The following is a 14,428-nucleotide window of genomic DNA, read 5'->3' on the forward strand; positions in this document are numbered from 1 at the left end:
CACACACACACACACAGGTGAAAACAAGCTGACACACATGGTAACCCAATCATGCGCATCTACAGCATCTGGGAACTGTAGGATTACACTGAAATATTTATCAGTGTCCAGGTGACCTCACACACACACACACCCACACACACACACAATTTAAAAGGTATTGGATTGAAACTAGCAGAAGTTTCAGTAATCTCCCTCTTTCTCTGTCCTCAGCCCTCTCGCCATCATGGCTGAACCCTCCCCCAGCTGGTGGAAGTTGACTTTCCTGAGGAGAAAAAAGTCCCAGGCCAGGGTTCTATATGAACTGCCCTCAGAGTTTCTGAGCAACGGCTCCTCTGCCGTCCCTCCCCCTGCAACAGCAGCCCACCCCGAGGCCGAGGCGCACGACCCTCAGCTGGAAGCCCGCCTCGAAAGGATCGTGGACAAGACAACAGCCAGAGAGGGACGCCATGTCAAGGTATCTCACTCGGGGAGGTTTAAGGAGAAGAAGAAAGCACGAGCCATGCTAACAGATAAGCCAGAGATGTTTGAAGGTGACCCCAGAAGGGCTGAGAACCAGAAATGAGCCGTGTGTCTCAGGCTGGAAACATGAAATCAGGGAAAAGCCATCAATCAAAACACAAGAATGGCTCATTAGAGTCTGAAATGTGACCAGTTTACAGTTTCCCTGTTTGCTCCTGCTTCATCCACCTGAATACACGTGGACAAGCCTACGTGTCCACCCAGCAGCACAGGGCAGACGTGCAAACATGCTAAAGAGGAAATAAAAAATCAAAGATCACAAAAGTCTGTAGCTTGGAAGTGATAAATCATGTTGGTGTCGTTTATAACAAATCAACAACCTTCACACAAGAATTTTTATACACTTTGGTTTACAGAATACTGTTTTAAATCATTTTTTAGTTATTTATTTGTGATTTTAACCCTGGGCCTCTGCTTCTTCCTGTGAAACAATTGCAATATAAGATCAAATCAAAGCAAATCAATCTTTATTTATATAGCGTCTTTTACAATCAAAATAGTTTCAAGGTGCTTTCCAGAATCCCAGGGCCTGACCCCAGACAAGCAACAGTGGCAAGGAAAAACTCCCCTTTAACAGGAAGAGGAGAGGAGAGGAGAGGAGAGGAGAGGAGAGGAGAGGAGAGGGAGAAGGAGAAGGAGAAGGAGAAGGAGAAGGAGAGGAGAGGAGAGGAGAGGAGAAGGAGAAGGAGAAGGAGAGGAGAGGAGAGGAGAGGAGAGGAGAGGAGAGGAGAGGAGAAGGAGAAGGAGAGGGAGAGGGAGAAGGAGAAGGAGAAGGAGAGGGAGAGGGAGAAGGAGAAGGAGAGGGAGAAGGAGAGGGAGAAGGAGAGGGAGAAGGAGAGGGAGAGGGAGAAGGAGAAGGAGAAGGAGAGGGAGAAGGAGAAGGAGAAGGAGAGGGACAGAGCACAGAAACACACACAAAAATACACTATACAACGGGTCGGAGGGGCTGGAGGTCATCATGAAGATGAGATGAGAGATGAAGATGAGAAAAAGAACTATCCAGCTATCCATCATTCCTTCCTTTGGAAAAGAGTTTTTATTGCACCTTTAACAGCAAACTAGCAGGAATGACTAAAGAAAAAAATCTTACATACTGAAGCAAAGGCATTTTGATCAGCGATTATTTGAAATTTTTAATTTAATTCACCACCCCATGTGGAACATTTTATTATTGATGCCACCAGCTAATGCTTACAGGAAAATGATTAATCTTGTTTGGATAAAGGCTGTATTGACATATTTTAGATGCATAGAGGACATTTACCAAACAGCCATCATTTACATGACGTTGCCAAAGGATAGAGAAATAAAGACCCATCATACATTGCATACATGCATTCTGATATTTCTTTTAAGTATTGGTTGGTATGTGTACATTTTAGATGCCTCCTACATAGCAATTCAAGCTGCAGTTTAGCTGATATATTTCATCTCTCATATTTGTTATGCTTGACATGTCAAAACTACAGAACTGATGTATATATAGTGTATTTATTGTGTATATTGTGTGTAATAAACAGGGTATGTAAATAAATATCATATGTAGTTTGTTCTTGTAGTTATACTTTTGACTGATTTATACCATGATTTGCACCCTTCACTAGTGCATCAAGATTAATGACTTCGTTAACAGTAATATGAAATTGCTGCAGTTTTACACCACAAGAGGGCGACAGACTTCAGTCCGGCGATTCTCTCTGACGCGACGCTGCCGCCTAGTGGACACAGCTGGCACAGCCCTGCATTCTACTGATGTGATATTTGTTGTTTGTTCCTATTCCACCTACTCATTCGAAATAGTTCATAGAAATTTCGATTCAATTACACAATGCTGAGTTCAATTAGGCCTTTTTAGCTGTAAATTTTCATGAATTCTCATTTTTATGAAAATCATTTCCAACTGAAATAGTGAGCTCAAATAAAAAAATATTAGTCAATAAGCTCAGCATAATTAAAAACAAAACACGGTGTATACACATGCACACAGTGCTTTTACAGTTAAATAAAAGTTATAAACATAACAGACTTCAGGTGAACTCCTCACAATGGAGATAAAATAAACTACTATAGCTGTGAGCACCATCAGGAAATTCTCAAATGTGACATGAACACAAAGACCACTTGGAGCCAACAGAGTCCGTTTTCTCATCTTTTAATAACACATTCATATCTATGCTCTGTTTTGTTTACAAGGAGTTCAAAACAAGTGTTGATGAAGACTAAAGGAATCAGGCAGGCAGAGGATGAAAGTCCATATACTGTAAAGACCATGGGCGCCACCTGGTGGAAGGAGGAAGCCTTCTCATGCTTTCATCAACCAACTCTGCCAGAATCTGTTTTTTTTTCCAGGCTGACCCACATCCGATGGCTTTCAGCCCGCTCAGAGCAGCAGAGCAGAACCCCTCTCCTTCCATCCAGCAACGCAGTCAGTTAAAAACAGGTCCTTTATGATTTTTTTTTTTTAAACGACTCATTAGAAGTGAAAAACAGATCATCGATCACTGTAGAAGGTCCTCGAAGGGCGCTCTAACTCATGTAGTCTTTCATAGAGAAAAAAAAAAGCTAAATGCACCCAAACACAAGAGATACAATCTGCTGTCATAAAAAGAAAAAAAAAAACAGAATTCAAACCAAAATAAAAGCAAGTATAATTTGAAATCAAATATGCAAGAAAGAAGATGCAAATTGGATACAGAATCTCATTTATGTTGGGTTTTTCATAAGAAAATTAAGCTCAGATGTGAGTTTTGTCTCCCTCTCATGATTATTTAATGTCATAATATCTTGAAAAATAACTAAAATGGAGAAAGCGAAGAAAATCATCTTTGGAAGAAGTAAAACTTGTTTCCTTTAATTAGACTATTCACTACAGTATATGGAGCTGACACTACCCAGTTATTTATTTACCTATATTTATTTCGAGCATTTTTTTTAAAATTTTTGAGTCCTTTTTCAAAGAAAAAAAAAACCATCTATTTTTTTTCTGCAAGAGGTAGATCAACAAAAGATTTAAATGGTAAAAAGGTGTCGTGCCCCTTGATTCAAAAGGTGAAATCACACGGAGGGGCGTGAAGCAGCGCGGGTGATGTCAGGGGACAGTTTTAACGTTTAGAGGCGTTACGCACCGGATCAGACCAGCGCCAAACGCCTCGTCCAACCTGCTCCAGCTGCTCACGCCACCTCACACCACAATGTGTCCGTTTTGGAATTTTTTGTCTTTTTCTTTTTAGATTTACCTACGTCTTTTTACAGTTCCATCTCAAACTGGTGAGGTAAAATTTGAATAACCAAAGAATAAATTAAAGTTGAAGAGTGGGGAAAAAGAAGAAGTATTGTGAGTATAAGAATACAATGTTTGTCCAACTGTTTTTCAGGTCAATGAAAGTAAAAGAAACAATCTTCTGGCTGAGTTTGCTTAAGTTTTGAGGTAGCGTTCCTAGTTAAGTGTTACGAGGTTTGTGTGTTTTGTCGCAGCGTGGTGTCCTTCTGCCGGGTCTCGTCTCAGAATTATCAAAACCAAGGGGGGAAGGGGGAGCAATATTTGAAGGTCTAATGACTAAATTGTACTGCCACGTAAAACTCTGAATAATCCAACTTCCAGTCATCAAATAAGGACAACACCAGTGAGGTTATATCCATTTCCATTAGTGCTAATGCATCGTTTAGTGGCTAAAGTTCTAGATGCAATGTTGTTTGAATGAAAACACAGTTTAACACAAGCGCGGCCATGTGGGAAACGTAAAGGTTCATCACTGACAACTTAATTCAGAGGCATTTCAGTGCCTCTAAATCGCCGCCTTTAGTCTTCAATTTCAAAGTATTGTTCAGTCTCCACAGCAGGAAGAAGCAGCAGTGCTCCTTCTACCAGACCGACATCCGTATTTACCCACACAATCCAGCATGATTCGTGTAACTACAGTCAAAGAAACAGGTACAAAGTTTGCACAGAAGTAAAAGAAAGTTGGATAAAACGTACACTAGTATCGTCCTTTCGTTATTGGAACTTTTTTTTTGTTTTTTTTTAACACGGCGTGGCACCTCACACTGCCAAACTCTTCCCTCGATCAGATCAACGTCAATACGTCACCTAAGTTGCATAACAAAAGGACAGGGGGGTCGCACTTTTGTCTCCAGATATTAGCCAGATCCATTGCAAACTGGAGGAAAAAGAAACATTTTTTTGACTGTTTTCTGTCCTAGTCAGGATGCATCAAAGCAGAAGGAGTAGACACGGTGCGGCCATAAAATGTATTTTTTGTACTGTACATATAAACACAAGATGATCGCTCAGTTCTGAGATGAAATAAATATCATTTCAATGTATAATGATCACCAAATACTACTGAAGACCTCTTCTATGTGTTGGGATTCTTGTATCAAAGTGGCTATACTACGTTGCATCCTGAATGGAGCCCTGTGTGTTTGGCACAGTTACCGTCACGAGCTACACGTTAGTAGGTTGTCGCTTTTAGAAGCGCTTCTGTTAAGTTGTGCCGTCAACAAACGAACAAAAGCTTAGCCAATTCTGCTAGTTTCGAAAGAGTCAAAAACGATCGTATGAAAGATAAACGTGAGTAAAGTAAGAAAAATTGAGGTCTTGAACAGAAGCGAGCGAAACAAACACAATGGAGACCAGCGCAAGAGAGGGCGAGGGACTCTTACGTTCCTGCCCGCTCCGAAAATGAAATGAGTTTTTTTTCACCCCCGTAAAAAAGGAAACGAAAGCATTTCATTCTTCCCCTGGAGTACAGATGGAAAAAAAATGAACAAGGAGAAGACGGGACAGAACTTCATCCTGTCCTCCCCTCTCCTCCTGCCTCCCCTCTGCTTCCTCCCTCTTTTTTCTCTAAAGAACATAAGGTGTTAAAGGAGTTTCTCAGTCCTTTTTCTATGACGTCGTTCACACATTTCAATTAGTGCAACAGAACGTCCCCAGATGTCACGTCCAAATCAAGCTTGCTGTATTGTCGAAACTAAAAGAATCAAAATAAAAAGAAATGAAACATAACCAATCCAAATGGCTGCAAGCTGAATAACGAATCCTAAATAATGTGTCTTGGTGGTTGTGAACAGAGCTCTATGGTTTGTTAGAGAGGCCCAAACCTGACACAGGACGTGCCGAGTGGACCCCTTCGGGACAAAAATGGAAGCACAGACATGATAGACTTCTCTGTGATGGTGAGCTGGTGGGTTTTGCTGATGGAGACTGGCGGTGGATGTTGCCAAGTGCAGGTAAGATATTAAGAAGATTGTGTTTTCTGGCAGTGTCCTTCAGTGACAATCTTTCCTGCCTACACAGCGTTTTTCCCAATGTGATTTTCTAAAAACTTTTTTTTTTCTCCAAAAATACAAAAGTGTCATGTGAACATCTTATGTACAGATTTTTCTTTCCTCAGATCACCCAGCTGCGTCAATGTTTTCAAACTCTCTTGCTTTCCTTTACTGCTCCCATTTTTTTTCCTGAAAAGTTCTTAGATGTCTGCCTCCTTGCTCAGTCGGAGCGGAGACAGAGGGCCATAGGTTCTTGTCCTACTTTTTTTCTGCTTTTTTTTCTCTAAAGTTTCACCAAACCACACCCGCTGACAGAAAAATAACATTTAAAACCAGTGAACTCACGCACGCGCACACACACACCCGCACACACACACACCCGCAGGCACGCACACGCGTTAACTGTTTTCACACACCAAACAAACGTGTGGCCAACAGGGAGCAAGCATCTGAGGCGTTGCGGTCAGTGCACAGGTAATAAATATTCACATTCAGAGAAGTCGCAGCGAGTTCAGGCTTGCCCACGTAAGTTGTAACTTTGAATGCGTCTCCACGAATGGCTACTAATGCGCTCAACACAACTGTTCCCCCTGACTTCTACATTCCAGGATCGGTAACAAACGAAACCCTCGAATGAACACTTATAGCCCTCGCAGTATGTTTGGCGCTTTGTTATGATGTCATTACCACAAAAAAAAAGGCAGGAGAGGTCCTGCAGTGCACAAGGTGGGCTGGTAGCCACGGGACTGCCCAGTCACAGTGACGAATTACAACCTGAGGAGGAGATTGTCTGCACGGAGAGTAAAGAATCATTCAGAGATCACCCCCTCTGATGAGCTCCGGTGGCATGTTAGGCCACCGTGAGCACTTTAGGACCTTCAAGAGGTTGATACCGCTCCCTATTGGCCATTTCCATTTAGGTCTACAGCTCCTCCAGTCACACATCAGGAAGACAGAGAGCAGGTTTCCTCACTAAAGGCAAAATGGCACCATTTCCTCCTCTGCACCAACAATTTAACCCACCCTGCTTCGGGGTGGACACAGCCCCCTAATCATCCTGAGCTCATTCAACCATCCTTACACACAAAAAAACAGAAAAAAATAACCAAAGCAACAAGACAATAACTAAAAAAAAAAAGGAAAAAAAAAAGAAAAAAATACTTTTCTTTAAAAAAATAAAAAATATTCAGGACTATCAGCTCTTCTTTTTTTTATATAAAACACCAGCAAGCAAAAAAAGTTAGGAATACTGAGGTAACTTTACCCTGAGGTAGGTTTTTTTCGTTTTCATTTCTTTCTCTAATCTGTTTAATCTTGGCAGGAGCGTCCAGGCATAGACCACGCTCCTCATTATAATATGCGGGCGGGGTCTGGAGGCTCCGCCCACCGGCCTTTGGCAGAATGGGAGAGAGAACCAAGAAAAGCCTCTGCCCACCAGGCTGAGAATTCCCTCTCTGGGTGCAAAGCAAGGAGCTTTGGAAGACTTTTTGGTTCCTTGGCTGGCTCAAGGCCAGTTTTAAATATCTAGCATCTAAGCATTAATGGCCATTGTTTGGAGCCATGATGCCTTTACAGGAGCATGAGGCTGCGTCCTCAAGTAACCAGCTCTGCAGTAATGCAATGAGCAGAAAACTCAGACACACCTTGTCCGTCTGTCACTGCAGGACTGATTCATATTCCTGACTCACTGCCTTCAGTACATTCACCTGAGGGGCCGGGCTAACTCACATATCATATATATAATATATATAAAATATGCCATTTAAGGGGCTGGTCGCTAACCAACTAGCATAGCTGCTGGTTGTTTCTAAATAGCTGTTATGAGCTAAGCCACTGCAATAGAACTGCAGCGCCTGCTGCGACCACCGCTCCCTTTACTGTCTCTTTGCTGCGCCTTGCCGCCACATGATAAAACACGGAAAAGGGAGCTGTGCCTCCCCAGACCCATGCCTAGCTGTGGGCTACATTATGCTGCATGTCATAAACAAGGGTCTAGAAATTAACAGAAGTTCCCCTTTATAAAAAGGCAAGGCTGCCAGGCACAGCAGTTGCTAACATTTACATGAAGATTATATATTTACAACCTCATATTTTCTCTCTTTTTAATGTCTTCAGATCTCAGAGAGGTCTTTAAAAGAGCAGTGTTAGCATCTACGGCCCCTCTTCCTGACACATCGGGTTGGAAGGGAAAGAGTTGGGTGAGGTCAATGCCAAACCCATGACCTCCCCATCATGTGCCACTGCAGAGGTTTACTTGCTCTCTCTCCCATCTCTGCCTCACTGCATTCCATCAATAATAGCTCTGAATAAAACATTTCTATACATATATCTCTATGTTTGTTTGTTTTTTTTAAACCACCCTTAAAATATAGGACTGAGAGCAGATGGCTGGAGAGGTGTGTCGAGGGCGACAGAGGCGAAGAGAGTCGCACTAGTGTGTTACGTGGTGATCGGGGTAAACAACAGCGCAAAGGCTCCATCCTTACAAAGGTCAAACCGTCAGACATGCTGTTTAAACCCATCTCAGCAAGCATCTGGAAAAGCTGTCAAGGCACACTAGGAGGAGGCTGCAACTCCCTCTCTCCATCCCTCCTTTCCTTCATCCCTCCATCCTCAGTCTTTCTTCTGACCTGGCATCTGGTTTCTGTCCTCACATCTGTTATCTTATTCCTCTTTTAGATTCATTTCAGCTTTTGATTTTAGTCATCTTTCCCCCCTCTAAATGCCAATCTTTCTCTCTGGCAACCGGGCATAATCCCTCCCTCTTTATGTCTCTCCCTGTCTATCGCTGGGTCCGTGTGTCGCTCTCCTGTCCGTCCATCTGTCTGTCCGTCTTTTCGTCCGTGCACGCGTCGGTCTGAGTCTGTCCGTCAGTTGGGGGGGTGGGAAGCAGGTCTGGAGGGCCTCACTTCCTGCGTGGTTGTTGGTTCACTGCTTGTGTGGAGTTGTCCATCTCTGTGAAGCCCTGCGGGGTTGAGCAGGAGCCCGCACCCATTTTCTGTGGCTGCTTGAACTGCATCAGGATGTCCCGGATCTTCCTCTGAGCACACTGGAGGAAGAAATCCGGTGAATGCAAGTGGTGAATGAAATTATGTTGACAGAAGAATATTTCAAAATGTGGCCAGTAATTCTGTACAGCAGGAAAAAAACACATTTAGGCAAATTCATTCAATATCCATCAGTTCCATGAAAGTTCATCTGATGACTGGCACCACAAACAGCCATTATCAAATATAATAATATAATATATATTACCTGGCTGGCATAGAAATGTCCGTTGATCTTAACGATGACCTGGTCGTTTTCATCAGGCGTCTGCTCCCTGGGGACCACGACCTCGGCTGCCGTCAGATTCTGCAGCTCATTGACCTACAAACACCAATCGTTATTTTAGGAAAACCCGATAAACATGCCGACCACAACGTGCCAAGTTTTGGAGAAATGTGAGTGGATTCCCGAAGGGGTCAGTTTGCTTACAGTCTTGCCTCCCTTGCCAATGACTCTTCCTGCTGCGGCAGCGGCCATCTTGATGTGGGTCTCCAGTTTCACCTCTTCCTTTGGTCCAAAGAAATTCTCTTCCTTCAGTTTGCCGTAGATTCGGCCCTGAGCCTTCAGGAGTTCAACAATGTAAAACGCAGTTTGGGTCAATAGTTTGCAAAGATTAAAGATGTAAGGCTGTCAAAATCAACACATTAATCCCGATTAATTAACAACCTGACACATGTAGGGTGATTAATACCGTCAAGGCTTTCTAAAGGTTTTCCAAGTTACTTCTCTATCTGGGTAACATATTTTTCTGTTCGAGTAAAACAAGTTAAGCATCTACGGTATATCACAAGTATTGGTCATATTTTAAAAACAGAAAAACAATTGATTGGGAGGATTTAATGCTTTTACAGCCCAACATATATTCCATTTATTTGATGGTATGAGAGTCTTTACCTTAAACTGAGCCTCAGGTGGCCCTGTCACAATTACCATCCTCATTTTTGAGTCTGGTGATTCAGCTGGAGCAATCTGACAGGAAATAAACACATACCGTAATTAACCTTTAAGCCTCTCACATTAAACTACCAATAGCACTTCCTGTAGTTGTACTAAGTTTTTAGCGATCTGACATTCACCAAATATTGACTCTACATTATAATTAATGACATATAGCCATGAGTAGATTTAGCAGCTTCACATGTATAAAGACACGTTGGTCAGATTTAATTAAAAAGAAAATGTAAATTATGTGCAGCAGGTCTAGTTATAAAGTACAGACCTTGATGGAGGCCCCGGCGAAGCGGCTCAGCTGTTTGATGTGCTGTCCTTTCTTACCAATTATGGCTCCCACGGCCTGGGCTGGGATGTAAACATGGACCGTTTCGATCTCTGGGGTCTGGACACACGCGCACAGCAAACAATTTACTTCATATACAGTCAAGAAAATTCTTGTGATGTCTGCATTTGATGTTATCCACAACACAAAGTGAGTTGGATTGGACAAGGTTCTCCGAAATTACTTTCTTTTCTCCCAACAACAACTGGCTAAAACGACTTTAAATATTGCTCGTTACAGACTATTGATCAATTATGCCTAAACAGAAAACTCATCTTTGTTATGAACGCTTTGCAAATGTCTGCCGCGTCTGTCCACAGACAAATGTGGGGAAACTCTTGATTCATGCAGTGGGTCAAGCAAACACTCCCCGTCTGTTCTGACAAAATCGGCCGACAGAGACTCTCGAACCTCTACAGCTCTTCATTTGAAAGATGTGTTTTCTTCATTGTAATCTAAACACAACAGGGTTTTTGTTCAATTTGATCCGTCACAACAATTTAGCATTGGCTAGCATAGGGGGAGACCAGAGACAGAAGACCACATTGCGTGTCCCAATGATCCCAGGAGCTCCGTTGTCTGGGGCTTTATGCCCCTGGTAGGGCCACCCATGGCAAACAGGTCCTAGGTGAGGGATCAGACAAAGCGTAGCCCAGGACCCCTAATGAAGATAAATAACATTGGTCTCAAGTTTCCCTTGCCTGGATGCGGGTCACCGGGGACCCCTCCTGGAACCAGGCCTGGGGGTGGGTCATGTTGGCGAGCGCCTGGTGGCCGGACCTCTGCCCATGGAGTCCGGCCAGGCACAGCCCGAAGAGGCAACATGGGACCCCCTTCCCGTGGGCTCACCACCTGCATGAGGGGCCAAGGGGGTCGGGTGCATTGTGTGTTGGGTAGCGGCCGGAGGCAGGGACCTTGGCGGTCTGATCCCCGGCTGCATAAACTGGCTCTAGGGACATGGAATGTCACCTCTCTGGTGGGAAAGGAGCCTGAGTTGGTGCGCGAGGTTGAGAAGTTCCGACTAGATATAGTTGGCCTCACCACGATGCACAGCAAGGGCTCTGGAACCAGTCTTCTCGGGAGGGGTTGGACTCTCTACCACTCTGGAGTGAGGTGACGGGCAGGGGTGGCGATTCTGGTTGCTCCCCGGCTCAGTGCCTGTATATTGGAGTTTACCCCAGTGGATGAGAGGGTAGCCTCCCTTCGCCTTCGGGTGGGGGGACGGATCCTGACTGTTGTTTGTGCCTATGGTCCAAACAGCAGTTCAGTTATCCACCCTTTTTGGAGTCCTTAGAGGGAGTGCTGGAGAGGGCTCCTTCTGGGGGCTCCCTCGTCCTCCTGGGTGACTTCAATGCTCATGTTGGCAATGACAGTGTGACCTGGAGAGGTGTGATTGGGAAGAACGGCCCCCCTGATCTGAACCCGAATGGTGTTTTGTTATTGGACTTCTGTGCTCGTCTCAGATTGTCCATAACGAACACCTTGTTCAGGCATAAAGGCGTCCACATGTGCACTTGGCAGCTTTGGGTCATGACCAAAAGAACAAGATCACGGGTACAAGCGGCCGAAATGAGCTTCCTCCGTAGGGTGGCTGGGCTCTCCCTTAGAGATAGGGTGAGAAGCTCTGCCATCCGGGAGGAGCTCGGAGTAGAGCCGCTGCTCCTCCACGTTGAGAGGAGCCAGATGAGGTGGCTTGGGCATCTAGTCAGGATGCCCCCTGGACGCCTCCCTGGTGAGGTGTTCAGGGCATGTCCCTCCGGTAGGAGACCTCCGGGAAGACCCGGGACACGTTGGAGAGACTATGTCTCTCGACTGGTCTGGGAACGCATGGGGATCCCTCCAGATGAGCTGGAAGAAGTAGCTGGGGAGAGGGAAGTCTGGGCTTCTCTTCTCAGGCTGCTGCCCCCGACCTGACCCCGGATAAGCGGTAGAGGATGGATGGATGTAAAAATGTCTGGCAGCATTGTTTCGTTTTGCACGTGTACGTAAATTACATAAATCAACGCTTCCAACATGAGTGCACATCTTCCACGACACATTCAGCAGCACCATCGCCAGCCCGCAGAAGTGCAGATAAGTACACCTTCCAACAGCCATACTCAGACAAAAACAAAACAAAATGACTACAGTCGGGCCTATAAACCAAAGAACACATGGAACCGTGAGCAAACTGTATTGTATTGTAGCGTCCCTAAATTCTTACCCCAAATCCATACGGGGTAGCAGCGCATGAGTTTCCTGGCAGAGGTGGAGGCATGCTGGAGGTGGGTGGGAACAGTCCCAGAGCACCCAAGTTAAGTCCAGGGATCAAATGTGCTTGCTGCTACACAAAAGACAACTACATGTTAGAGATGATTCAATACTTGGTGCACATTATTATAACATTCCAATAGAATCACATACTATTTGTACTCTTCAGACATTTGTGCAGGCTTACATTCATGGCAGCGATGTCATTCTCATAGGCTTCTCTGACTTTCTTCATGACCTCCACTTCAGCCTGACAACAGCCATCAACGGCTCCTTTGACGGTGATAGTTCTCTCTTGGTTGTACAGTGACAGGTCCTGAAGACTGTACACACAGGAGCAAGAAGAGTGTTAAAGGAGGAAAGTAAGCCATTTCAAAAAGAAAAACGGGTTTCATAAATACGCTGATGCAAGAAAATAATGCAGTCAATGTTTTATAGCCACCAACAGTCCCTTATCAACAGCATTCCCTTCTGACTTAATCTTAGGGATGTAAATCGAACCATGCAAATGTCTTACGATGAGATGGTGATCTTGGTGTTGGTGTCCTGTTCTATTTTTTTTAAGTTGCGTCCCTCTTTCCCAATCAGGCGTCCAACAAAGTTGTTGTGGGCCAGAATCTTCAGAGGAACCTCATCAGCACTGCAAACAGAAACGCTCAGCTTATCTTAATAGAAAGAATAGCAAACTTACCTAATTCTCCACTAAACAAGGGGAATTTTCAGTTTACAAATGGATACTTTAGGTAAATGTTACCATATTGATGTTAAAGTAAAAAAAAAAAGATATTTACAACCTTAAAAGACCTGAACTTAATATATTATTTAGTTTTTTTTTTTCCAGGAGGCAAACCTACGTCTTGGTATCTTTAGCTTCCTGGTTCATAATATCCAGGATCATCCTGCAAGCAGCGGAGCAGCCTTCGGGGCTCGAGTGGATGCTGATCGGCTTTTCAGCAGCACCTGCATTCTCTTTGCGGTGAATGTCGATCCTGCAGCAAAAAAACAACACAAACCAAATAAGTTACTGAACTCAGTAGTTTTAAAGTTGAGGACATTAAGAACAGAAATGTGTCTATTTGTGCATAGAACAGAATAGAATAGAGCCAAGATGGAGGCGTAATGATCTATGATGATATATTTGAATAGCTGCAAAAACTGCCAAAATAATGTCCATCTTTTGCTAAATTTTCTAGATTTCCAACACCCAGTCAAGGTAAGTTTTCCTGAAGAGTGTTTCTACATTTGTTACCAGTACAATGTTACTTCTGGTTCAATTTCCGGACAGTCTAAAAGCAAACTGTTTCAATAATTCAAAACAATCTATGCCCATTGGCAGCCGTTAACATGCACAGATGACAAGAGTACCCACTTGCTTCCAGTTTGCTTGGTTATGTTGCGGATAGTGGCTCCCTCCTTGCCAATGATGGCTCCAACGTACTGTGTTAGTACCAGCAGCCTCAAAGGGAGGTCAGCATGTGGAGGTTTAGAAGGCATCCCCGAGTTAGGGGACACGCCTCGGGGCCCACCTCGAGGGCCATAACCGGGGCGCCGGCCGTAGTCAGGTCCACGCTGGCCATCATCCAGCTCGGAGTTCTCGTCTGGGATGTAGGACACATGTAAAGCGTTGTTCTCAAACTGGTAGCCATTTAACTTCTGGATGGCTCTGGTGGTGGGAATAGGACATTGGTGGTTACTGCAGCGGCCATGTGATTCATATGACAATTTAAATAGCAATTGAAGTGGTACGTTTCCCCCAGCTACAGCCACTATCTCAATTACCAGCATCAAAACTGACCTACTAGTTCTCTGAAAGGTGATTCAAATTCACAAATATAATAGAACTATGAAAATAATTGTAGCTAAATGAATGAATGTGTTCCTAAAAATTCCAAGTATAAAAAATAAAAAATAAAATCTGCTATCTGGTTTATTAAGTTGAAATTCCAGTTGCCACCAGTAGATGTCAGGATAGGAGCGTATATAAACATACGGTCAACGACTCAGTCAGCAATTATACTGTATATTGCTCCTCGTCTTCAGTAGAGATTCTACCTTTTATTT

General features: G+C 44.0%; 1 protein-coding gene and 1 long non-coding RNA gene across 3 annotated transcripts in view; one reads left to right on the top strand and one right to left on the bottom strand.

The window, feature by feature from the left end:
• LOC101068118 (uncharacterized) overlaps positions 1-1,080 on the top strand; it is a 3,072-nt gene extending 1,992 nt beyond the window's left edge. Inside the window, exon 3 of the long non-coding RNA XR_003888510.1 lies at positions 214-1,080. This is a non-coding gene — a long non-coding RNA (uncharacterized lncRNA). The remainder of the gene's footprint in view (positions 1-213) is intronic.
• Positions 1,081-2,658: 1,578 nt separating this feature from the next.
• igf2bp1 (insulin-like growth factor 2 mRNA binding protein 1) overlaps positions 2,659-14,428 on the bottom strand; it is a 40,079-nt gene continuing 28,309 nt past the window's right edge. Inside the window, exons 6-15 of one of the 2 annotated variants that reach the window (XM_029836295.1) lie at positions 13,737-14,030; positions 13,222-13,356; positions 12,885-13,007; positions 12,555-12,690; positions 12,321-12,437; positions 10,061-10,177; positions 9,736-9,810; positions 9,271-9,402; positions 9,049-9,162; positions 2,659-8,842 (exon numbers count right to left, since the gene is read on the bottom strand). In XM_029836295.1, the coding sequence (XP_029692155.1) occupies positions 8,699-8,842; positions 9,049-9,162; positions 9,271-9,402; positions 9,736-9,810; positions 10,061-10,177; positions 12,321-12,437; positions 12,555-12,690; positions 12,885-13,007; positions 13,222-13,356; positions 13,737-14,030 (1,387 nt within the window). In that variant the 3' untranslated portion in view covers positions 2,659-8,698. Of the gene's footprint in view, positions 8,843-9,048; positions 9,163-9,270; positions 9,403-9,735; positions 9,811-10,060; positions 10,178-12,320; positions 12,441-12,554; positions 12,691-12,884; positions 13,008-13,221; positions 13,357-13,736; positions 14,031-14,428 lie in introns of both variants that reach the window. The other variant, XM_029836294.1, reaches the window with a different exon arrangement.

The sequence above is a fragment of the Takifugu rubripes genome, chromosome 5 (genome assembly GCF_901000725.2).
Source record: "Takifugu rubripes chromosome 5, fTakRub1.2, whole genome shotgun sequence".
Classification (NCBI taxonomy): Eukaryota; Metazoa; Chordata; class Actinopteri; order Tetraodontiformes; family Tetraodontidae; genus Takifugu; species Takifugu rubripes.